At 41.5% G+C, this 25,314-nt stretch overlaps 1 protein-coding gene across 3 annotated transcripts in view; it reads right to left on the bottom strand.

Moving 5' to 3' along the window:
- The window catches only part of GABPB1 (GA binding protein transcription factor subunit beta 1), a 58,233-nt gene that overhangs the window by 12,248 nt on the left and 20,671 nt on the right, over positions 1 to 25,314 (bottom strand). For 2 of the 3 annotated variants that reach the window (XM_088472828.1, XM_088472827.1), the window contains exons 2-7: positions 24,966 to 25,073; positions 24,400 to 24,567; positions 22,897 to 23,091; positions 22,655 to 22,766; positions 22,195 to 22,311; positions 2,365 to 2,553 (exon numbers count right to left, since the gene is read on the bottom strand). In XM_088472828.1, coding sequence (XP_088328954.1) covers positions 2,365 to 2,553; positions 22,195 to 22,311; positions 22,655 to 22,766; positions 22,897 to 23,091; positions 24,400 to 24,567; positions 24,966 to 25,073 — 889 coding nt within the window. The remainder of the gene's footprint in view (positions 1 to 2,364; positions 2,554 to 22,194; positions 22,312 to 22,654; positions 22,767 to 22,896; positions 23,092 to 24,399; positions 24,568 to 24,965; positions 25,074 to 25,314) is intronic. The other variant, XM_088472829.1, reaches the window with a different exon arrangement.

The raw sequence follows: 25,314 nt of genomic DNA, 5'->3' as shown, positions 1-25,314 counted from the left end.
GTAGGGTTCGGGTGTGGCACAGACCCCATTAGGCCAGGGACCCTAGTTGTCAATAAGGCACCATACAGGCTGGTGGTGGTTCCATAATGGTGTGTGGTGTGTTCACGTGCCATGGGTTGGGTCCGCTGGTCATCTGAACACGTCGTTGACCGGTAACAGCTAAGTTACATTGCTTGATGACCATTTGCAGTCATTCATAAAATTCATGTACTCCCACAACGATGAAACATTCCAGCAGGGTAATGCATTGTGTCATCCTTCCCAAGTTGTCCAGAATTGGTTCGAGGAGCATTTTGGAGATTTTCCGACGAATGGTGTGGCCACCACGTTTGCCCGAAATGAACCCAATCAAGCATTTATGGGACGTGGTAGAGAGGTCCAGTCGCACCCAAGATCCTGCACCTACAAATATCAGGGAGCTGTGGGAAGCTATCCAGATGGCATGGGTCAACATCTCTCCATAGATCTTTCATCCACTTATGGAATCGATGCCACATTGAATTGCTGCACTTTGCCGGGGAAGAGGGGTCCTACATGATATTAGACCTCTATCCCATGACTTTTGCCATTATATATATATAAACCAATGTAATGGCTATGGCGCCAACCAATAACAGAATGTAAATAAATTATATAAAAATTAAACATATATGAATGTTTTACTATAGTGGAGAATATAACAGGACGCTCTTCCTAAAGGTGTCAGCTGGATACCAGTGATAAGGATTGGGGCATGAATCCCAAACAGAAATATGGAAATGGTGAAAGATACAGCGACATGCGTCTCTAATAATAAAAGTGCACAGTGCAATAAATATATAAAAATAAAAACAATTTATTCAAAATTCATAAGGACATAATAACATAAATAAACAAATAAAACGCACAGAATAGTAAACACATACAAATTGATCCTTTAAAAGTGTCAAGCTAGTAGGTATAAGATAAAGGAGCAAAGATAAAACTATTTAATCATATGCTATATTAAAAATGCAGATCAACAAGTCTCAGCACCATGATATTTGAATAAAGTGCAGATAGACAATAGTATATATTGCACAGGCCCAATAATATATACTAAAAGCAAATAAGCGGAGAATTAGGTTCTAAAAACAGCAGTAAATTAAAAGTGCTTATCTTGGTAACTCAAAGGCAAGAGTGCAGCAGGGAAGCTCTTCCCACACTCAATTCTCTGTGGTGGGGACTCTGATAATAGAATAGTGAAAACATACACAATTTGTGTTTTACACTAATTGTGTAAAACTGCTAATGGTACTCAATACCAGTAACCTGCACTACAGCAGTAGTATCAATATGTCACTCAGTAATATGCCATTAGCCGTTGCCCAGTGGTATGGGAGCATAAATGTACAAGAATATACATGCAGTAGTAGTTCTATACCAGTAGCAGCTGCCCAGTAAAATGTGTGCAGGAATACCTTGTAATATACTAGCAGTTATAATAGTAATAATAATTAATTATTATTATACTATTATCATTATTAATAATAATAATACTATATATTAGCAGTGGCATACCCTCAATGCCTCACAGAGTTTGCCTTGCTATGTTTGCCATGCCATATGTTTGGTGAACAGGTGAGCTGACTGCATGTGCAATATTTCCAAAATCTACAAACTTGCGTATAATTAATGACCCAAATCTAGTGGCAGTTTTAATACAATGAGCTTTATTTGGAGCCAGGTACATCAATAAGCAATGCTTCCAAGCATACAAAGTTGTTCTATATTGAACACCAAGTCAAATACTGTATGCATAGCTATGGCTAGTGGACAATCTAATATGCCTTATAGAGTGTCTAATATTATACAGTCTTTCTGGTGCCAAATTAAAATACTTGCAGACTATTGGCTGAGTCTCCTTCTCAGTGACCTGCTCATAGCGATATGAGTCTTATATGGAGGTTATGCTGATTTTCCTATCCTGCACTGAATTGCAGCAGCAAATCGGAGCTCATTGTATTATAGGAACCCAAAGAGTTGTGCATTATGACTGATCTCAAACAGTAACCTAATAGGTGAAGATAGTTGGCCAAACAAGCATGTAAGAGCCTGTATCTGCCTCCTCCTTCATCACCCCTCAAGGCACTGCCTTAGATAAGGTGCTCAGGTTGCCTTAAGATAGGTGAGAACCAGAGTTGGATCGCAATGTGCGAATGCGCAAAATACAGTATATTATGGTACAGTAGCCCAACATCTTCAAATTTCTTGCAGACCTCTACAGGACCATCGTGCAGAGCTCAATCACCACCTATAGGTCTTCTCCATTGAGGACTTTATATCTAAAAGGGACACTCTCGGTGGAAAGAAACTGAATGGCAGTACTATAGATTGTTCACTTACCTTGCTGACCATCTGGCATAGTGACAATAATTGGCTGACCTATTCCACTTGATGGGATAGCAGACTGAAGATTGCCAAGATGGATGCCATCTGTCACTATTGTGATGACCTGTTGTCCACCAGAGCTAACAACTTGTTGAATTGCGCCATCCACCGACTCAGCAGTTACCACTTCTTCTGTAGCCACCACTAAATAATACAATACAAATTCAAAAGGTGAGCATTTATGTACAAAATTTGTGGGTGTGACTTAAATAGCAAGTTATACGTAACTTATCACTGTTTGGCTACTAAAAGCAATAATACTTGCCAAACAGTGTTTATTGTTTTTGTTTTAAAATAATAATAATTAAATCTCAGTTTATTACACCATTTATACATTGTATTTTGCTTTCCAAATAACAAATGGACACACAGGTATTTTTTGTTTACATGATGGAAACCAACAAAATACTATTTTCAAAACAATATATATTACCCTTTGCAACAATATCATTAAAGGAAAATTCTAACTATGCATACTAATGCTTGGAAAGCGTTTGACAAATGTGGGTCAGTTTAAAATTTTATTAACTTATCCACCTTTGCAACTGGCTTTCATACTGCTACTACACAGTCACAAGTGTTTGTTAGGAACAGTGAGAACATTCACAAACACAAAAATACAGTAGCTCTGGGATGTTCTTATGTACACTGAAATATAGGGTATTATTAATCTATGTTTTATGCAAATATCTGCTAGATACATGTTATCTAAAGCAAAATGTTTAGGGTACATAACCACTTTAACTTTATTAAAGAACACTTTGCCTAATACAATTTGTGAGGCTGCAGAAAATAAAAAAACATTTAGGATAAATACACAAATACACTCAGCTGCCTTCTACAAAATATCTATTTGCTTTCTCGCTTCTGGTACAAAATCTAAAAGCTTACATAGTCTACCTCTAAACAAGTTACATATTCTACCTCTAAACAAGTTACATATAGGTCATTCCGCATTAAATCAAAACAATTTATGAAAAAATTCTACCTTACTTTATCCAATTTCAATTCAAATTGGTATAATAAATCTCGCCATGGGTGTAAAGAAAACTCCCAAATCTTAGGCTGATAAGTACACTGGTTTTGAAGTTATATACCTTTAAAGCTGCAATTTTTATCGAAAAAAATTGCTACTAACAGTTTTTTAAATTGTACTTACAGCTACAGAGTTGGACAAGGTCTGTTTAAATGGAAAAAAAAATAATTTTCAAAATCAAAATTCAGATTTTCTCAAAGAGACAATTTTTTTAATTTAACAAAAAAAAAAACCCCAAAAAAAACTTCTCAAAAATTGTTCATACTGCTAATAAATCCCCAAAATTTTAGTTTGGGATCATGATGGGATCATCTGCTACAAGAGGTTTCATTTTGGACTGTTTGTTAAAATAATGAAAATGAGAACTATCTAGGCCTGTTCATTACTTTTAATATATAACAAACCCTTGATGTATATTATGTACAATAACAAAGTATGTTAATACTAAAATATTTAAAACTTTGTGATAATTTTAGGTCTTTCACATATTGTAAGAAAGCTTACTACATACAGATCATTACCATCCTACCATATCGTATATTCTACCTCTAAACAAGTTCTGCGCTTTATTTAAAATAAATAACAAAAAAAAAAATAGATATATATTACTTGTTGTTCATGTACAACATGTGAGTTTGGAAAAAAACGGAAGATTATGTGCTTAAATAGCTATACAAAGAGCAGATATATTTTAACCAAACTCTGGTTGCTGAGTCTTCTGATATACGTAAATCAATTTTAGAATGAAACATGGGTAGTCATTTTTAAGTGTAACTGAAAGCCAACAGTCAATTTGTACTGCAATTATCTGTCACAAAGACAAGCTACTCAACATCACCAGTGTGTTCTTTGATTTCTGCCATTTTCCTAGCATAGTGGAAGATTTTTTAGCTATAGACTAAATCTAAAACCACTGCTTTTACGTCATGACTGCCTAGAGCTGGAGATCAGACATATTTCTACTATGATTCAAGCTTTCATCTCTACAATTAAATTACTCCATTATTTTCAAAGACAATCATCTTCATAATTAAGGTACTTTCAATCTCTGAGATTGGAGTAACTAGATTGTGGCATTATACATATATCTATAAAATTATATACAGCGCCAAATTCTAAGCAGATTTTGGAATGAATGAAACAAAATAATAATAATAATAAAACTTTAGTTGTAGGCCCAGCCACACAAATCAAACTGGTATCAAAATACATGCTTTTACTATAGTTTAAGGTGTATGTAGCCATTATGCCAACATTCAGAATGCCAACACCAGAATATCGTTATGATCTGAATATCGACATGGTCAAAATGGACAATGTCAACATGGTCATTATGTTGAAATTGTCAATGTCGACAGTCAAAATATCGAGAGTACATGTGACTGTTAGGCTTAGGGTTAAGCTGCGGCTAAGGTTCGGGCTCCAACACTGTAAAAACATATCTGAACATGCCAACTGTTGACATGCACAATATCGACATTAAGACCATGTCAACATAACGTCCATGTACACTTTCTGAATGTCTACATTTCATACCGCACCCGATATAAGGATAGTAAAAGGGTGTATGATGACGGAGACACTAAGGTATATCCAATTAGCCGTGAGCTATAAGGCGCATTCACGAGATAATGGTTTTCAGTCTTCGTGAAAAAATCTTACTTTCTGTCACGGCTGGCTCAGGAGGATCTACTACTGAGGGGCTGAAAGCTGAGTTCCCGGGTTGTGGAAGGAATTGGAGGTGAGGGGCCTGGATGTATGTCCTCCTCATCCGCAAGTATCGGATGTTGGGGAGACCTGACCAAAGACGCGGAGTCTAACCACTTGGAAGTTGTACACCAGTGACCCATCCAAGGGGGATATGGGTTTTAAGTCACACTCAGCAAGCAGGTCGCAGGCCTTTGGTCAGGTATCCGATACAGGTGGGAAATGGAGAGAGATAACACTGATGAGGCCCAGGAGAATGTACTTCTTAAAGAAGCACTAGCGAGGATTCTGATCTTGGATATTGTACTGAGTGTGCAGGCAAGGTATCAGACGCACCACTGGCACCGGAGAGTAACTAGAAATGACTCGAGAGTAGAATAGCAAGGGAACCTGAAATAAAGTGACGGCAAGCAAACACTAGTAGAAACGATGTTGTACACACAACTTCCTGTTGTCCAGAGCCCAATAATATACCCCAAGGTAGCAGTCCATTGGAGGACACCGTCAGCTGACAACAACCATGCTACCATTGGACGAAAGGTTAGTCAGGTGATGAAGACCGTCATGACTGCGCCCATGACGGCAACCAGGTCATGGAGCAGCACATGCATGTCAAAATGCATCTAAGACATAACCCTCAGCGCGTCACTTGCCGCCGAAACTGACGTCTGACTGCACGAGAAGTCAGGGAAAAGTCGAGGCAGAGGTGAGTAACACCCGATCCTAGGCCGAAACCTGACAGTTTCGTTTTCGATTTTACCTTGCTATCCAATACACTGTTTGATCTCACTTTCTCAATTCAGTTTTAGCAGTGGTTAAGTTTGAAAGGAGTTGTCAAAGATCAATGAAAACGAAAAATATTTTGCCTAGGATTTGCAAATATTCAACGTTTGCAATCGAAGTGCCTGATTCACTACCGATCACAACTGCAATTGCAATAGCGATTACGCACGCAGTCTCACTGCGATAGTATGCTAATCCATTGCGATCACTATGCTGACACAGCACAACATAAGGATGCCTACTTTACCTTACACACATCTGTAATATTTAGCAATACTGCGAAACCATTGGTACGATCGAGTACCATTGTAGCGTCACACACACTTGCACAAGCTCTGACCTTAGAAATTGCTAACCTCATTGCACGCTATGAGTCCAAAGGCTGCCTAGGGCATCGCAGTGGCTAATGTATGCACGCCCCTGCAACGGCGTTCAAAGGCACTGACATGCCTGCATTTCTCCGACCACCCGTCACCACCCACATTCTCCACTTCCTGTCAAATCACTCTGCGATGGGTCTGCGTGGTCACTGCGATGGCAGTGGTCAGTTCGCGCACTGCGATGCATACATAGAACGCAGCGTGCGTAATCGCAGTTGCGATCGGTAGTGAATCAGGCCAAAGTACTAACGATATTTCTCTTTCATCCAATTAAGGGACACTGGAAACCTTGAGGTAGAGAGGCTCAGCTTCAGGAGTGTGGCCACTTTAACCCCTTCGCTGCTGAGGCTTTTCTCACCCCTTTGCTGAGCATATTTTAGCACAAGACGTATTTCACCTTAAGGGTTGGGTACGGGATCCCAGCAGTCGGGGCGCCGCTGGTCAGAATACAGACAGCGGCATCCCGACAGTCAGAATACCCACACTAGAAGGTAAGCTCCCGAACACTAACCCTTATCCCTGCCCCTGCCTGGTGCCTAAACCTAACCTCCCCCTCCCCGCACCCTAAAACTAACCCTCCTAACCTTAACCCTCCCCTAACCCCTGATATTTATCTTTGTGTTGCTGGCGGTCGGAATATTGGAGCTGGAATTCCGATGCAGTCGGGATTCCGGCACTGGTATTTAGACCCTCGGCAACCCGCACGCCAGGATGCTGACTACATCCCTCACCATAAATATCAAACATTTGTTTCTGCAGTGCCCAAACAATTTATACCTTTTGTTCTCTTCAGAAAATAGCATTAATTTGCTAATACCTCCTCCCATATTAAAAACAAACAAATCTATTGAAACAGCCAAAAGTGTTTGCTGATGTCAGAATATAACATATACGGTCATTAGAACCCTGCATCTCATGTCTTAACATGTTCTGTGGTTGTTTATGGTGTTACTGTCTGGTGATCAGCAGGAAATTACTACTAAAAGGGTACAAGGTTTGAAAGATGGGACTCTCCTCTTTAGAGGGAGCCCCTGAGTTTCTCTAAACCAGGATGAATGTTACAAAACCCTTCATACATCCTGGGCTCCTTAATGTTTTCTGTAACGTAAAGGTTATTTTTAAGTGCACATGTTAAGACAAAGAATAATTAAGTGGGGTACCCTCTTTTAATTGTGGGTACCCCTGAGTCTTTTGAGCCAGGATAGGCAGAGAACCTACCAATACCTGGACATCTTAATTATAATATGGGGCTATTATACAGTCTCTCCAATCTGATGTTCAATATACCACAATTCCAAATATACAAAATTATAAATTATATAGTAAAGTATATGAAGGTCCCACAAAGATACAACAATGCACTAATATTTGAATTAAACAAGTCTGCAATCTTCTAAAAAAATAAAAAACACCAGTACATTTGGAGGCGCAGTTAAGTAGAGCAAGTCATTCACAAATAAGTAGGGATGTGCAGGCTCGGATAGGTTCGAGTTTGCACGCCGAGTTCGGATTTTTCCCTCCAAAAAAACGGAACTCAGAAAGAGGCTAAACGTCATCTTGCATGGACAAACATCATCATTCCTGGACTTTTGTCCAGGGTGCCATGGCACCCAGTTTGGGAACCACTGTGCTAGAATTAAAGGTCCCAGGATTTGCTCATTTCGTGCTGTCAGGAACTTAGGTCATTTATCTACCCTTGTTAAGGCAAACAGATTTAGTAAACTAAGCAACCACCTTCAAGCCCTCAAACAATCAGCATGAGAGGTAATTTGAACATCCAGGGACTCCTATAACTGGAGCCCATCTGCATGTCTTCCAAGATCAGTGGTACCTCAGATGCATGGATGAGATGATTAGGAGATCACAGATTAATCTTCGATCGCCTGAAATCCTCAACTCAGTTTGTTTCTCGACATTGGTTATCCCAAAACGATTTGCTCTGCAGGAAGCCATTCAAGGCCTGATTCAGAGCCGGACGCTCTGATCAGAACGCTCGCTCTGAATCAGGGCCCTCCTACCTAAACTTGGAGCGGCCTCTTGGATGCGAGCGGGTCTGAATCAGGCCCTCAGTACTTAATCTTCAGAGGTGTAGTAATTCAAGTCCCAGAAGAGAATAATGGCGATTTTACTCAAATCTTTTCTTTGTCCGGATACTAGACCGAATTGGCTGTTCCATTTTGAACATAAAGGAGTAAATTTACTAAAGGTCGATTTTTGAGTTGATTCTAATCGACTCAAAATCGACTGTATACATCACTGGACAAATTTCTAATTAACTAACATTTGATTGTGAAATTAGTATGGTCAGTTTGGAATGTGCACTTCAAAAATCACCTACTAAAAATCAATAAATACTTCCTCATTTACTCCTATTGGCCAAAACATACCACATGCACTGTAAGCCACAGAAACTCATGAAAAAGGTTTAGCAGTGAGAGTGGTGCGATTTCATATAGGTGCCTAAAAAGTGACTTCTGAGAGTTTTGTCCTGTCAATTTCTGTATTGTTATTGTCATTTTGAAGTTTGTCTTATTTTTCATCTTGAAAGTAGAATCATAATAGGGATTCTCGTTTATGTAGTATGTCTTTAATTGAACCAATAATTATGTGATAGGGATTGGAATATCTAATCTCAATAGAATAAGGTCACTTTGGATTTAATTAGAGAGAACATACACATTGTTATGCTACTCTAGTATGGAATCTGAGAAATAATGAATGATTCAAGAGCAGTCAGTTTAATGTTTCAGATAAAAGTTAGATTAATATTTTTATGAAGCGCTGCTCAAATGTAAATATTTTTAGAACAAATAGTTTATTTTAATAGACAGATATAGGACATAAAATCAACAATTAATATTTCAAAACATTTTTGCATATGGGAAAAAAAGACTGAATTTCAATAGAAAAGCTGCTATAAGAGTTTTTTAGTAAATTATTATGAATTGAGAAAACGATTCTTGTTTCTCTAATATAATGTACAAAAAATTCTTGTTAGTATAGCACCTTGTTAGTAATGCAAATCCAGCTATTTATAGGCAAATGATATAGGAGCTTTGCACACCCAGCTGGCAAACAATGTAAGGCAGTAGTCTCCAACCTGTAGTTCGCGAGCTACCGGTAGCTTGTGGTCTTTATTTTGGTAGCTCACCTAGCTGCAGTACTGCTGAGTCAACATGGAAGAAGTGACCTCTGACGTGTGCTCCCCCGTGGCATCAACGCCATGGGTGGAGCCACAGGGAAGCATGTCAGGTGATTACCGCAGCCTCTACAGCAATCCCCTGACGTGCTTACCCGTAGTTCCACCCACGGCATCTATGCTACGGCGGAGCGAGTGACTCCCACCCAGCCATGCCGGAAAATCACACAGCAGCCTTGCTAATATCTTTTGCTCCTCTACTGCACATACCTCCTTGGAACCGGTAATTAACAGTGAAATGTGCCTGTGCTTACATTTTATTTACAAACTACAACAATATCACTAATAATTAAATGCATTTTTATTTTCTATGAAACATTTTTTTTTTTTCATTAAATTACCTTAAATTGTTCGGTTATTAGCCAGATTTTTTTTTCTACAATTTTAGTAGCTCTTCAGGAGGTTTCATTTTTCTAAAGTTGCTCACACCTCAATTAACATTGGAGACCACTGATGTAAAGTATCCCAAAGGAGCATACTTGATTAAGGAGTATGTCAGTCCAACACTTAATTAAGTATGCTCCTTTGGATACCTTACATTGTTTGCTTGCCACAGTGGATTATATGATATAATAGCTGTTCCAGATCCTCCACTTGCCTGGAGTTACAGACTTTTAATCCTCCTCCAGCGCTTTTTAAAAATATTAATATAACTTTTATCATTTGATATTTGAGTACATTTTTAACAGGTACCCTGAAATTAGCAGTAGCATCTCAAATAAAGTTGTCATTTTTGGAATAGGCGCTGGGTAACAATATGTTGTATTCTTGATGTTTCAGATGTCTGTTAAATTACTTGTGTCAAAAAAGAAGGTCCTGTAGTGTAGGGGTTAGAATTAAAGTTTCAATGAAGGAAAGGTCTGGAGAATGATCCCCAGATAGTAACATATAAATTTTATAATTTTTTTTTCACAGGATTTATTGGATTCAATCCATTTTTATTTTATTTGCTTTAAATGTTGTAATACAGAAAGAGGATGTTAATATATCTGCATAAGCTTTCCATTTTTTATGTAGCACTGTATTAGTTATCCTGTGTACCTATATAAGCGCTTTTATATTAGTCAGTATTTGGTCAGTTGATTGACAAATATAAGTTGTTATATAAAAATACTTGTTCTATACTTTTATATGAACTTTTTAAAACAATGTCTTAAACAGAATTAAACCTACTCTGTGATTGAAAAAACAGGTGAATTGACTTTACACCTGTATGCAATAACGATCTAATCTAGATGAACCAACTGGGTCAGACTGTGTGCTATTTAAACACAAACGGTGGAGCAAGGAGCTACTCTTTGAAAAAGCCCCTCGATTGTGGGGCGAAACGCATCAGCCTGCACCCCCCCGTTCTGTGAACACCATGACTGTGATTATAATTACCTTTCCTGTGACTCCTGGATCGAATGTCGCCACTTTACCGGTGTCACGACCAGGGCTGTGTATGTCCGGGGCCAGCGAGCCTTACCTGTTCGGACACTGTGGTGGGGGCATCTGGAGATCAGCGCTGCATACCTCAGGGTCACGCAGGCACAGAGGGCCTGATTCAGAGACGGACGCTCTGAAAGAACACTCGCTCTGAATCAGGGCGTCTTTTTTTTTTTGTGTGCGGCCTCCTGGCCGCTCGCATAGCTATTGCGAGCGGCCAGGATGATGGTCACGATGGTCAAGACCATCGCAACCATCGGGGCTTGAGACGAGACCCTTGTGGTAGGGTCTCGTGACCACAAGCCCCAGAGAGCTTCTGGTTCTAATAGAGCCAGAAGCTCTCCCACTGACATCACTGGTGATGTCAGTGGGGCCGCCCACAAACGGCAGGCGTTTCGCATGGGAACGCCTCCATTTGTGAAGCCACCCCCCTGCCACGCCTACAAAATGGGGCGAGCTGTCGATCAACATCGACAGCCGCCCCTTTTGTAGTGAGCCACGGAGCGGAAGAATTTGTCTCTCGCTCCGGGGCTTGCGCACGCGCAGTGCGGCCGCTGCGCGTGCGCAGACCACACCATCGACCCGCTCGCGAGCGGGTCTGAATCAGGCCCAGAGTCCTGAATGCAGGTATAAGTTTGGGTCACTTTAGGCAGCGCGACATGGGCGCCGCCTTTGTTATTTAAGGGCTGCTGAGCAGTCCTTTCATTGCATGTACAACGTTTATCCCAGTGCAAGCTGGGTACTAGTTCTCTGTGCTCCCTTGCTGTTACCTGTTCCTAGCTGTCAGCCTCAGACCCTGCTCGCTCCAGGCTCCAGTCATCCTCGTCAGATATCTGTGAGACAGCAGTAATACTCCAGGCTACCATCCCTAGGGGGACTCCAGCTGACAGCCGAACAGAGAGTCATGGTAGACTTACATTTGTTAATTCTCTTTCTTCAAAGTCCATAGGTTCCACAGGGGAGACGGTTAGGAGGACTGGACACCAACAGTTAAAGCTTTTCTGTCCCAGGATGTTCCGGTCCTTCCCGCCTATACCCCGCCCACAGCCTAGGGCAATTCAGTTTTGCCAACAAGCCCAAGGCAGGAGCAACATAGGAGAGAAGGAAGACTGGTACACTTAAGAATCACACTCTCACACAATACTGACAAAACTGACGAAGTTGGGCCGCTATAACTGCCATGATCTTGGTAAAGACCCGCAGAGCTGTAGAAAGCCGAAAAGGCAGTGCTTGAAGCTGGAAATATTGCTGTAGGACAACGAACTGAAGATATCGCTGATGAGAGGGCGCTATAGGCACATGTAGGTAAGCATCCTGAATGTCCAGATACACCCTGTCAGGTTGTGGCCTAGGATCGCCCGTTACTCACCTCAATGCCGGCTGTCCCTGTTGTATAGAGCGGTCAGACGCTAGGTGTGCAGCGAGTTACGTGCTGAGGATTATACCTGTGGTCTGCTAGGACATTCATGTGCTCGCTCCGTGATGTGGGTTCTGCGGTTACCATCATGGACGCAGCCATGACAGTCTGTTTTCACCTAACTAACCCTTTTCCCAATGGTAGTGTTGGTTGCGGTCAGCTGACAGTGTCCTCCAGTGGACTGCTACCTTAGGGTATATATTACCGGGTTCTGGATGACAGGAAGTTACCTGTACAACGTTGTTACTTCCAGTGTAAACTGCTGTTGCAGCGTTCCAGGTTCCAAGCTCCATCCTTCTAGTGACTTGTTCCTAGTGTTTTCCACGGTGTGTGTGCTCAGAACTTCTTCTGAGTACAATTTGTTAAGAGTCATCTTCTGTGCTAGCTCCGCGGCTGAATCCTCAGCGTGTGTACTGAGTTCATCAATCAAGTACCATCTCGTGATACCATTCTTCTGTGCTGTGTCTGAGGCCACAGTGTGTGTACTTAGTACATCATTCAAGTACCATCTCGTGATACCATTCTCCTGTGTTAGTGCTGCATCTAAAGCCACACTGTGTGTACTTAGTACATCTTCCAAGTACCCGCTCATTATACCATCTCCTATACCAGCATTGTGACTGAAACCACTAAGTGTGTTCTCTGTACATCACTTCAGTACGGTCCTCCAATATCTTTCTCCTGTGCTTGCCCTGTGGTAGTGTTCTTCCATTTTTTTCCACTTGTGCCGTATACCTGACCAAAGAGCTGCAACCTGCCTACTGGGTGCCGCTTAAGCCCAAATCCCGCTTGGAGGGGTCACTGGTGAACACCTCCTAGTAGGTTAGACTCCGCGCCTTTGGTCAGGTCTCGCCAACATCCGGTACTGGTGGATGAGGAAGACACTAATCCAGGCCCCTCGTCTCCTGTTCCCTCCTCAACTTGGGCCCACGTCTTCTAATCTCGTGGCGAAAAATCATCTTAGCCAAAGCGTGACAGTCCCCAGGTTTCATAGTTAGGACAATAGAGCAGAGGGTTTCCATACAAAACCTGGGCACTCTGATAAACTTGTTCAGACACTTGAGATTGAGGATAGGCCGATGAGATCCATTGGGTTCTTGAACCAAGAAAAGGGTAGAGTAATAACCGGTCCCTTGCTGTGACATCGGGACCGGAATTATCACCCCCGAGTGCAACAAGGACTGAATGGCCATCTGGAGGAGCAGAGCTTTGCTCGGGTCTGATGGGGGGCCTGTGTAAAAGAACTGCTGAGGGGGCTGTCTCAGGAATGAGAGGGCGTACCCGTGTGAGACTACTTCTTGCACCCAGGCGTCTGTTGTGGTCTGACGACAGAACTGGCCTGCCTGGACCGCCAGGACCGGGCTTGGAGGCCTTTATGGAAGCAGACTGCCATGGAAAGGACTGACCTTTAGCTTTTCCCTGGGGACGAAAGGACCTAAAGGATGACATCCAAGGCCTTGGCGTAGATGCTGAGGGCAGGAAAGCAGTCAGAAGCTGCCTAGGTAGCCACAATCTTGTCCAACTCCGGGCCAAACAGGATCTCCCCAGTGTAAGGCAGTGATTCAAGGTCCGTATCAGCCTTCCATGAACAAAGCCAAATGATACAGCGGGCTACTACCGAAGTAGCAGATGCCTTGGAAGCTAGGAGACCAGTATCCAGAGCCGCTTCTCCTAAATCGGAGGCTGCATCCCTGATGAGCAAGATGTAGGACAGTTGTTCCCGAGAATCATGAGAGGGAAATTAGTTCTCTGGAGTATCTACCCAGCTCTCAATGGCTTTGGCCACCCAGGCAGTAGCCATGGCTGGACAAGTAATAGCTCCTATAAGAGAATACACAGATTTGAGGCAAGCTTCAATCCTTCTACCCGTCAACTCCTTTAAGGAGGATGCTGTAGGTATAGGTAAAGCAGAGCTTTTAACTAGACGTGTCACGTGGAATTCACCGCTGGGGAAATTTCCAATTTAGTGCAATCAGCTGCTGGAATAGGATAAAAAGAAACCAGGCGTTTTGGCAGCTGGAACTTTTTAATTGGTGTATTCCATGTCTCGCTCATGAGTTCAGAAAGCTGATCAGAATGAGGAAATTCTGCCAAAACTACTTTGTTTCTTAAAGAGTGGCTCTTTTGCGTTATGAATGGGCTCTGCATCTGGTACTTGAAGAATTGATTTAACAGTCCTCACTAGTGAAGGTACATTCAATTTAGACTGAAGCTCCTCCTCCCCCGAGCGGAACTCAGTGAGAGAGAGATCTGCATCTCCTGCCTCCCCAGACGATACCTCAGAATCTGTGGACTGTGAGACTAACACAGCACGTTTAGTAGTTTTACTGGGTAAGGACCTCTCACTTTGCAACATTTGTTGAAAAGCTGTAGAAGTAGCCACTAGATTCTGCACTGAGGTAGAGAGCATGTCTACCAATGGAGGAGGCTAATGAGTTACTGGCGTCAATGGGTGTACCTGTTGTGGCAATCCCATAGGGGATAACCGCAGGGTCTGCTAGGTGGTCCACAATATTTGCCAACACCTTTGAAAAGGAAGCACAGGGGGCTTCCTAAGCAGGGGCTAGAGGGGATGACTGGCCTGGGGCAGTGTAACAAGATGCACATAGAACATCTTGAATTAAATCCTCCTGGGTTAATCTTGCTGAACAGGACCTGCAAGAGACCAGTATAGGAGCAGCAGCCTGCTTGTTACCCTTGCCTTTGCTAGACATAGTTGCAAGGAGAGTATAACACAAATGGCACTGAGCAGCGTGCAACACACACAGCATGTGACACAAGTAGATGTGAAGTACAGTGAACCCCTTATACACAAGTATCCCAGGGTTATAGTGAAAGAAAGGGAAAGGTATAAGCTGACATGAGAAAAAACAGACTGCATTGTATATGACTTGTGCTAGTGCTGCTGAGTGTAAAATATAACTGCAATGGGCACTAAATTCAACTACACAGACCGCAGTGGCTGGTAAGAAATAGCGCTGTATAACCTGGCTCCTAGGAGAGGTATACAGGGAGACTGGACTCAGCGTTCCCGGAGATCTGTGGCTGCTCTGAAGAAAATGGCCACAGTTAGGACCTCATTCAGAGTCGGTCGAAGCGGCCGCACAGTCGTACGCCACCGATGTTCGCTATACTGCGCATGCGTAAAGTTCGCAATGCGCGTGCGCAAACTAGCCGCTACGATCAGAAATTTCTCTCTCCTTGAACACAGCCAGGTCGGTAGTTTGAGTGACAGAATGAGGCGTTTGTGGGTGGTAACAGGGGAAGGTGCTTGAAAACGGGGGAGGGGAGATCCGAACGCAGGCGTGCCTAATTATGCGAACAGCGTTTTGTGGGAGTGCATACCGTTTATGGGAGTGCATAATTAACAAAGTAGCGTCATAGCACATGTGACATGGGAGGTTTTTACACTGACATGATCGTAGAGCTTAAGAGAGGGTATGGTCAACCTTAAGCTCTACGACCAGTTTCGATGGTTGCCGATGGTCTCGATTAATCCTTATATGCCCGGAGATGACGTGCAATGCGTACGAGAAGGGGGCATATTTTTTTGTCTTCCGACCGCTTCCTCCCCTTGGTCGGCCAGCTACCGATCCGAACTTAGGGACGCAACTTGCGAGGGAATCATTTGCATATCCGGCCCCTTTTCGCGTACGACCGTGCGGCCGCTTCGACCGACTCTGAATGAGGTTCTTAGTCTCTGAGGGTGCGGAGGGCGAAGAAGGAGCAGCAAGACTGCAGTGGAATGGCGACCTCAGCTGGGGGAGGGCTGACCTCCCCCTATGCTGCCATCAACCACCGGGTCCCCTGGCCCTTGTTATACCCTGCACCAGTATAATTTTATGCCCTGGTGGTCTAGTGGAGTCCCGGACGAAACGGTTTTCACATCAGCACCTCCGGTCTGTCTCCTGAGATCGGAGGTAAGACTGCGCATAGATGCGGATTCCCACGAGTTGGAACCCGCCTTACCTGTCCAGTGTGCCGACTGCAGTCTGGAGTCCTTCCATGGAGCAACGCTAGCCAGGCCCCCCCGATGCCCCGCCGTAAGTACCAAGCCTGGGGCTGGAGTTGCGGCACCACGGAGGGGTGATGGAGCAGCAACGCTGGTGCCCAGAGGACTGCCTAGCGCTGCCTGCTCATCAGGAAAAAACAAAATAAAAGAAAAAACATAAAATAAAGCTTGGGCTGCTTAAAGAAGCCCATGTAAACGGTGATCCAGCTCCTGCTGGACACCAACGAAAAACTGAATTGCCTCAGGCTGTGGGCGGGGTATAGGGGGGGGGGAAGGACCAGAGCATCCTGGGACAGAAAAGCTTTAACTGTTGGTGTCCAGTCCTTCTAACCACCACCTATACCCCAATGTCTCCCCTGTGGAGCCCTATGGACCCTGAAGAAGAAAGTGACATTCCCTGTAGCCTTAATCTTGGTTTCTACCATCAGATGAGACTTATATGCTTTGCTTATGGCCGTGATCATAGAATTCTACTGTTCCATTTGAAACATTTACAGTAAACGATGTATTGAGTCTCCTCAGGCCCAGAATAGTGTGAAAGGCAACTGCGCAGACCTGGAAACATTGGAGCAATGATGAATGTACATCTCTGGATCAGGCTTAGACCTTTGTTCTAGGTGCAAAATCTTTGTTCTTCTGGATTTACCTACAGAGGATTTCAGTATCCTAGAGACTAGATTTTCTCCAAATAAAATAGGACCTTCAAAATGAGAAGTTAGCCTACTTATTTTAGTACTGTACATCTTCTTCTCAGGAGTATAACCAGAGGACTACTTTGGGCACTACTGTTGATGCCATAGATCTTGCTGAAGAAGCAATTGTGTCTAATGAGGATTTACATACAAATTATATATTATCCTCTTTGTATAACTCCCTTAGTTGTTGTCTTTTTAAGGTCTCTGCACCAGTGCAGTGTGCATCGCCCCTTAATTTTAGAATACTAGCTACTGAGGTTATGGTAATACTGATACAGGTTGAGTCTCCCATATCCAAATATTCCGAAATACGGAATATTTCGAAATGCATAATTTTTTTTACCATGACTGAGATAGTAAAACCTTTGTTTTTTGATGGTTTAATGTACACAAACTTTGTTTAAAGCACAAAATTATTAAAAATATTGTATAAAATCACCTTCTGGATGTGTGTATAAGGTCTATATGAAACAAACAAATTTCATGTATGTGCACAAACTTTGTTTGAGTCACAAAATTATTGATAATATTGTATAAAATTACCTGCAGGCTGTGTGTATAAGGTATATATAATACATAAATGCATTCTGTGTTTAGATTTGGGTCCCATTCCCAATATATTTCATTATGATGTGCAAATATTCCAAAATACGGAATAGTCCGATATCCAAAACACTCCTGGTCGCAAGCATTTTGGATATGGGAGACTCAACCTATACTATATTCAATGTGGTTCCTGAAGATATCTTGTTCTTTTAACTCTATGCCTAACAGAGATCTTTCTTTGTGACAAAGAACTCTCTCATCCTTGCAAAACGTTCTTTAAATTGTTCTGGTGGATTCCAGGCAGTATAAAAAAAATGATAATGATTTTCAGCAGAAAAACTTCTATCATAAGCTGAATATATTTTATGTTTTGATGACTTGCTATCCTTATGCTTTAAGCAGAACAAAATACTCGCACTGATTTTTTTCAGATTAGTCCTTCCCCAATATGTTGGTATAATTCCAATTCTCACATTAGGGAGGTACACCCAGGAATAATGAATATAATCAAACAAGAAGAAGAAAAGTATTCCTACATGGATCGCAGTATAAATAATCAAAAATAATGTTCACAGCGATCTTGGAATGTAATAAAATTAAAATATAACTTTGAAAGACAAATCTTAAAATATTGCCAGCGAAATATAGTTACATAAAAATGGAAAAAGTGAAATAAAATATTCTCTGATGATCTCAAAACTCCAATGTTATCACTATTCTCACCTCAATGGTGTGTATATGATTCCAAATATGATATACAATTATATATTACCACTATATATAATAAACCTCATAAAGGGTCCTTTATTCAGGCCAACTATTATAGATAAGAAATGTGTACCATTGATATCATATATTGGTTTATGTATAAATGACCATGTAAATATATGCGGTTGGCATAAACTGGGGATAGATTGACACAATATAGAACAATAGTAATACTAATTTGATTTAATTATTTGCCCACCACAATCAGTATAACAATTTATACTCCACTATGTCTTTTTTGTCCCAGTCCAATGTCTGGGCTATTTCTCCTTTATATAAAGGCTTCCCCTCTATAAATATCAGAGGTTCATAGTGTTAAAGTTCAAATCGCAACACTATATATAATTGGCTATTCACTCATTATAAAAACTTGCAAATGTAATGTATTAGTGTCTTACAACATTATCAGTGTAATCATTAGGATAGGCTTAGTGGTCATATCGTTTTTCTTCACAGCATATATATTTGCTTGTGATTTATAATGCTGGCATTTATGCTCTTAAATACACCACTCACATCAGTACTTAGGAGCTCATTCAGATTCGGTCGTGAGCGCTGAGCGCTCACAACCGACTTGATGTTGTCCCACAGCGCATGCGCACGACGGAGCCGGCTCATGCACGTCGTGCGCATGCGCGAGACCCGGCTAACGATGGGCGCACCGTCGTTAGGGGTCTCGTAGCAGACGGGACGAGCTGTCGATGTTGAGTGACAGCTGGCCCCGTTTGCTGGGCGGGCCGGGGGCGTGCCCGGCCAAACGGAGGCGTTCCAGTCGGAACGCTTGCCGTTTGGGGGCGGCCCCACTGACATCATTGCTGATGTCAGTGGGGAACTTCCTGCTCGAACAGAGCAGGAAGCTCCCTGGGGCTTACGAGTGCCCAGACCCTGTGGTCTTGACCATCGCGACCATCACCCATGTCGGTCGTTAGAGCTGTGTGTGTTAACCCACAGCTTAACGATCGACAAGGAGGCGGCCGTTCAGGATGCAAGCAGCCGCCCTGATTCAGAGCGACTGCTTGCATCTAACGACCGCCTCTGACTGAGGCCCTTAGTCCTGGGCCATACATATATCATTTTTGTGTGAACAGCCCAATATTCAGACACATAGAAGTTGTATATTATCTATTTCGTATCATTCATTAGCCACCTTTTACAATGTTGCCAAATATAGTGCAATCATGTTTCACAGCGCTGAGAGTGTAAATATCAGGATTAGCCTAATAATAATCCTTCCCAGCGTTCTTTGATGGCTATTATTACTGACAGTGATAGAAGCAGCCTGTTGTATACTGCTTCAATCATATACACAGCAGCAGCATGTGCTGCTGCCGCGTGTCCTCTAGCCCAGCGCTCAACCTAAGGTCATTGGTACTAATGTACATATACTCATATTAACATTAGAAATTATTTTCAATAGGAGTGAGATCAATCATGAACACAGCAGCAGCTTGTGCCCTTTAACCTTATGCTTTCCCATAGAGCCTATAGGGTACTAAAAGGAATACACTGTTACTAACTTGATCTCAGTGCGTCAGTACCTCAACCACTGACAGGTGAAGTGAATAACATTGATTATACTGTTACAATGGCACCTATCAAGGGATGGGAAATATTAAGCAGCAAGAGAGAAGTCAGTTCTTCAAGTCGATGTGTTGGAAGCAGGAAAAATTAGCAAAAAATTAGCAAGCGTAAGGATCTCAGCAACTTTGACAAGGGCCAAATTGTCATGGCTAGACAACTGGGTCAGAGCATCTCCAACATGGCTGGTCTTATGGGGTGTTCGTGGTATGCAGTGGTTAATACCTACCAAAAGTGGTCCAAGGAAGGACGACTAGTGAACTGGCGACAGGGTCATGGGCTCCCAAGGCTCACTGATACATGTCGGGAGCGAAGGCTAGCCAGTCTGGTCCGATTCCACAAAAGAGCTACTAAGACGTTAATGCTGGCTATGATAGAAAGGTGTCAGAACACACAGTGCATCCCAGCTTGCTGTGTATGGAGTTCCATAACTGCAGGCCGGTCAGAGAGCCTTTCCACTGCCGGAAGCGCCTGCACTGGGCACGTAAGTGTCAGAACTGGACCATTTAGTAATGGAAGAAGATGGACAAGTAGATGGCCGTGTGATGCTTTAGGCAATGTTCTACTGGGAAACGTTGGTTCCTGGCATTCATGTGGATGTTACTTTGACATGTACCACCTAATAAAAAATTGTTGCAGACCAAGTACACCCTTTCATGGCAATGGTATTCACTAAAGGCATTGGCCTCTTTCAGCAGGATAATGCACCCTGCCACACTGCAAAAATTGTTCAGGAATGGTTTAAGGACCATGACAAAGAGTTCAAGATGTTGGCTTGGCCTTAAAATTCTTCAGATCTCAATCCAGTCGAGCATTTGTGGGATGTCCAAGCCACAGAGGCCCCACCTTATAACCTTCAGTACTTAAGGGATATGCTGCTAATGTCTTGGTGCCAGATACCACAGGGCACCTCCAGAGGACTTGCTGAGCACATGCCTCGATGGGACAGAACAGTTTTGACAGCAGGGGGGGGGGGGGATCTACACAATATTAGGCAGGTGGTTATAATGTTATGGCTGATGGTTGTATACACTAATGACAGTATGTAGGCTTTCTATTTAATTGGACCAGATGGGTTTAAGCAATAGGTTCTCATTATCTTTGGCCTTACTAGTAAAAAAAAAAAAGTCAGCAGTACTATAGGGAATTACAACATAAAGAAGCAAGAAAAAAAAAAAAATTCACTAAAACCTGAAGACAGTTAACACTTGCTTTTAAATTACCCTGAACAGAAAACACACTGTTTTTATACTATTGCTGTTATGCTAGAGCTGGATACACTCTATAGGATGTGCGTAACCAACGACAACATTACAATATATCACTCATGCCGTACACACTATAAGATCCTGTGTACAACCGCGCGATATATTGTTCAATGCTGTATTTAGTAGCATGGCATTGTTTATTGCATATTCCCATCGGTTGTGCTGTAGAGGAGTTAAGTCAATAATTACATAGTTACACAACTGTTATTGCTATAGAGCATACATACTATACGATCCGAACAATGGGGTCAATCCTATTAGCCGCAATGATCTAGCCTGTGCGAGTCATTGCGACAATGGCCGCACTTTACGACAGTCTGAATACGCTGAATTTTGCTCACAGCCCCATAGGGCTCCGAGCAAAATTCAGCAAATTCGGGTTCAGAGAAGGCTTCGAAGGGTGAAAGGTGCCGTGCTGTTGCCAGCGTTTTAATGCCGTTGCAACGTCAACTTCCACCCTTTGCAATAGGATTGACCCTTTGCAATAGGATTGACTCCAATATATAGGATTGACTCCAATATATTTATTCACTAGCAATAATAGTTGTGTAATTGTCGTTATTGACTCAACTGATCTGTATTTGTCAACACTCCTCTGTATTTGTCAACAGTCCCAGATTACACATCTTTTTAGACAGTCCCATAGGAAAGAAGTTGAAGAAAAAGGAGATGAATAGACACGTACATTGCCATATCACCTTCTGGTCACCTCCTACTCAGTCACCAGAGCAACTGCTAGTGTATACTAGGCCTATTAAATAAAATCCATCATACATTATATTGAACAGATACACAGTGTTGGTTTGATGTTAAACTAAGCACTAAGAACAGTGTGTGTCCTTAATTACTAAAAAAAGCACACTATAGTATGTGTATGAAGAATTGTGTTTAACCTTGTACCAAATTGTTCATAAAATGACTGCATGTTTTAAAATGGTCACCTTGGAATCAGAAAAAGACATACAAACCTGGTGTTTCAGACGAATTGGACAATGGAGCAGAGGCTTCAGCTAATGCTGCCAGTGTAGCTAAAACAGAGGTTGACGAATTGCCAAACTGCACTGTAGAAGATATCCCATTGTCATCTAGAAAACACATTTTTGTCACAGAAATTCCGGGTTAACTCAAGCTGTCTTGGTTTCAAATTCATCTCAAATAAAACACCTATCCATTGGAGAAAAGAGTCATCACACTTAAATGTCATTCAATAAGCTAGAGGACAACAATATTGTGTACTAGGCTATGTATGAAAAATAAAATAAAATATTGTAAAATCACTCCACTCTGACTGTATACATTATGTTCAAATTCAGAACACAAATGTATTTAAATAAAGCGTGACCCGCATTGTGCATTGTCGCCATTTTAATCTCATTTTATAACCTCCATTTTTATTTTGTAGTTCAAACCATCTTTTCCCCGTCTTACCTGTCAGGTTTACTACACCTCCAGGTCCAATGAAGAATTGTGGAGTAGCTGTATGTATCGTTACAGTGTCTGGGCTTTCAGGATTTGTATTAATTTGGTTTTGCATTGCAAGCTAAGACAAAAAGAAAAAGAAATAAAAGGGGAAATTGTAAAATCTGTTCTGCCTTGCAATAAGCGATGATGATGCAATTCACAGGCACCATTACAACACACAGGTGGTAGCGCTGATGAATTAAAGGTACCTGGAGTGTTTCTGCAAGATCCTCATTTCCGTTGTCTACCGAAATATCAAATGCAGTTTTACAGAACTTGCTTTGAGTATGTACATCTGCTCCATATTTTATTAAAAGTTCAACTACTTCTTGATGATTGTGCTCAGTCGCCCAGTGGAGAGCAGTCATCTTCAACATGTCTTTGGCATTGATGTCAGCACCATGCTACATGGAAACAAATCTATGTTACCACAGAAAACAAAAAGCATAGAAAAGATCATGCATTTTATATGGTACTCTATTAAAAGTACTGTATATTACACCACTACATGGCAGCAGTATTACATAGTCAATAAGAAAAAATATAGCATCAAACATCGCAACATGTGCATTGATACTTTTGCTTGTAATTTCAATGTGCTATAAATAAATACAAAAAAACAACAGCCCACTATTCTCACATTTTTTTTCTTTATATCTGAGCATAAGTATGAAAATTCTATATGCGATTGTCATTTAACTATACATAAATAATTCTTTGTAGTGAGACTGTGTTTGTATTCACATGCTGCTCAGTCATTTTAAGGCTTCTCTGTCCTTCCGCATCCCTTCTTCATAGCAGTTTTCTGTTCTATTCTGGGACTCTGAATGACTGGTTTGTGTATAAACCATTTAGCCCCACCCACGGGGCATGCAAAGGAGACAAGCCGCCCAGATCCCACCAAGGTGGAAGAGAGATGGCAAATTAGCTGTTGAGTACTGTAGCACATAGTAAGCTGATGTATCATCTGTTCGAGCACAGTAATAACATCCAAACAGAGAAACCCGATATTCTTAATAATGTAACATAGAACGTGCATTTACCCATGTCTTTATCAGATGTCCTATCTTATTACTCAGCACTGACACATTACCTGGTCTAAGCATATTTTTTTTATGCTCCTGACATGACAAACTCACTTCAATTAAAAAGAAAAAAAAAAAAAAATTGATCAGGTATGGTAAAAGGGAACTTTTCAATGCATCTTAGACCATTTTATATTGTAAATTATGAGTTGGGTGCTCTACTGTGTGGCATAATATGAACTGAAGGCACTACTATGTGGTATTATCTTAATCAGGGGCCTAACTCTGTTGGATAATATGTATTGGGGGCACTACTGTGCTTCATAATATGAATTGGGGACGCTACTGTGTAGCATAATATGAATTGGCATCGTTATATTACAGTACATATAATGTAACATTGATTATATTAATTTTGATGACTGTATACATCAGCTTTAGCAATGCCTCGCATCCAACATTATGCCCATCAAAATTAAAATGTGCTCTCCTCAGTGATGAGCTCAGCACCCTGCCCAAACAAATCCTAGAGTGAACACATATATAACATATACACACACATATATTTTAAATAGAGGTTAGATTAGTGTCCATAAAGCATCCCCAACCCCCTGCAAATTAAAATGTTAAAATAAAAATCACAGAAAACAAAACAGAAAAGTTTGTTACAACACACAAGCTACTCACCTTGAGTAAAACCTCTACAATATTTGCATGTCCCTCTGAGGCTGCCATGTGCAAGGGAGTTCTGTCAACTTTTGTCCGTGCATCTCTACTCACTCCTGCCCGAAGTAATACTTCAGTGGTGGAATAATGACCATACTGAGCTGCTAGATGGAGTGGAGATGTCCCAAGCTGCAAACATAAAACAATTTATAAAATTACTTATAATGTATTGACAAACTGATATTCAGGGTCAAGAGAGATGCAACTGAGTGCGCCCAACTCGGAGGCATGCACAGTTGGTAAAGATCACGAGATCTGTCCACAAAACTGACTTGTGCATCACTCTGAATTAGCCTCTATATGTTTGTTAAAGCACTCAGAATTTGCCTGAAATAAATCTTGTAGATGAAGATAAACTAGATTATTGCCCTTTTTAAAGAACAATTAGTAATAGTGACCCAGTAATGTCCAGTATGAAATTGAAAAGTCAAACAATTATGTTTAGATTTGTTTGTGTATGCATGAAGGGATTTTAATATTGCAATTATAACGTCATAAATACACATACACACAATAATAACACTTACCCAGTCTGTTGTAAAAGGTGCCCCATTTGCCATTAATATGCGGACTTCATCATCTTGACCAGCTCGAGCAGCCTCCAGAAGCTTTTTCCCCAAATCTACTAAGGACATCTAAACAAATAAAAATACAGTAGTTTCTCAAATGCGTCATACACTGTCTTGTATTAATTCTTTTAATGACATTATAAACCTTTCCAGATATACCTTATGTAAAATGCAATAGAGGACATCTCTTCCAGAATGCATCCATGGATTATTCAAAAATAACCTGCTGCTAAAGCCTACAGTGCAGTAGTTTGTACATGGGCCAAATTAAAAACATTTCCCATTTTTTATCCCTAAAAAAACCCAA

This window comes from Taudactylus pleione, unplaced genomic scaffold, assembly GCF_031769625.1.
Source record: "Taudactylus pleione unplaced genomic scaffold, aTauple2 ptg000129l, whole genome shotgun sequence".
In the NCBI taxonomy this organism is placed as follows: Eukaryota; Metazoa; Chordata; class Amphibia; order Anura; family Myobatrachidae; genus Taudactylus; species Taudactylus pleione.
This window is presented reverse-complemented; position numbering and strand designations above follow the sequence as displayed.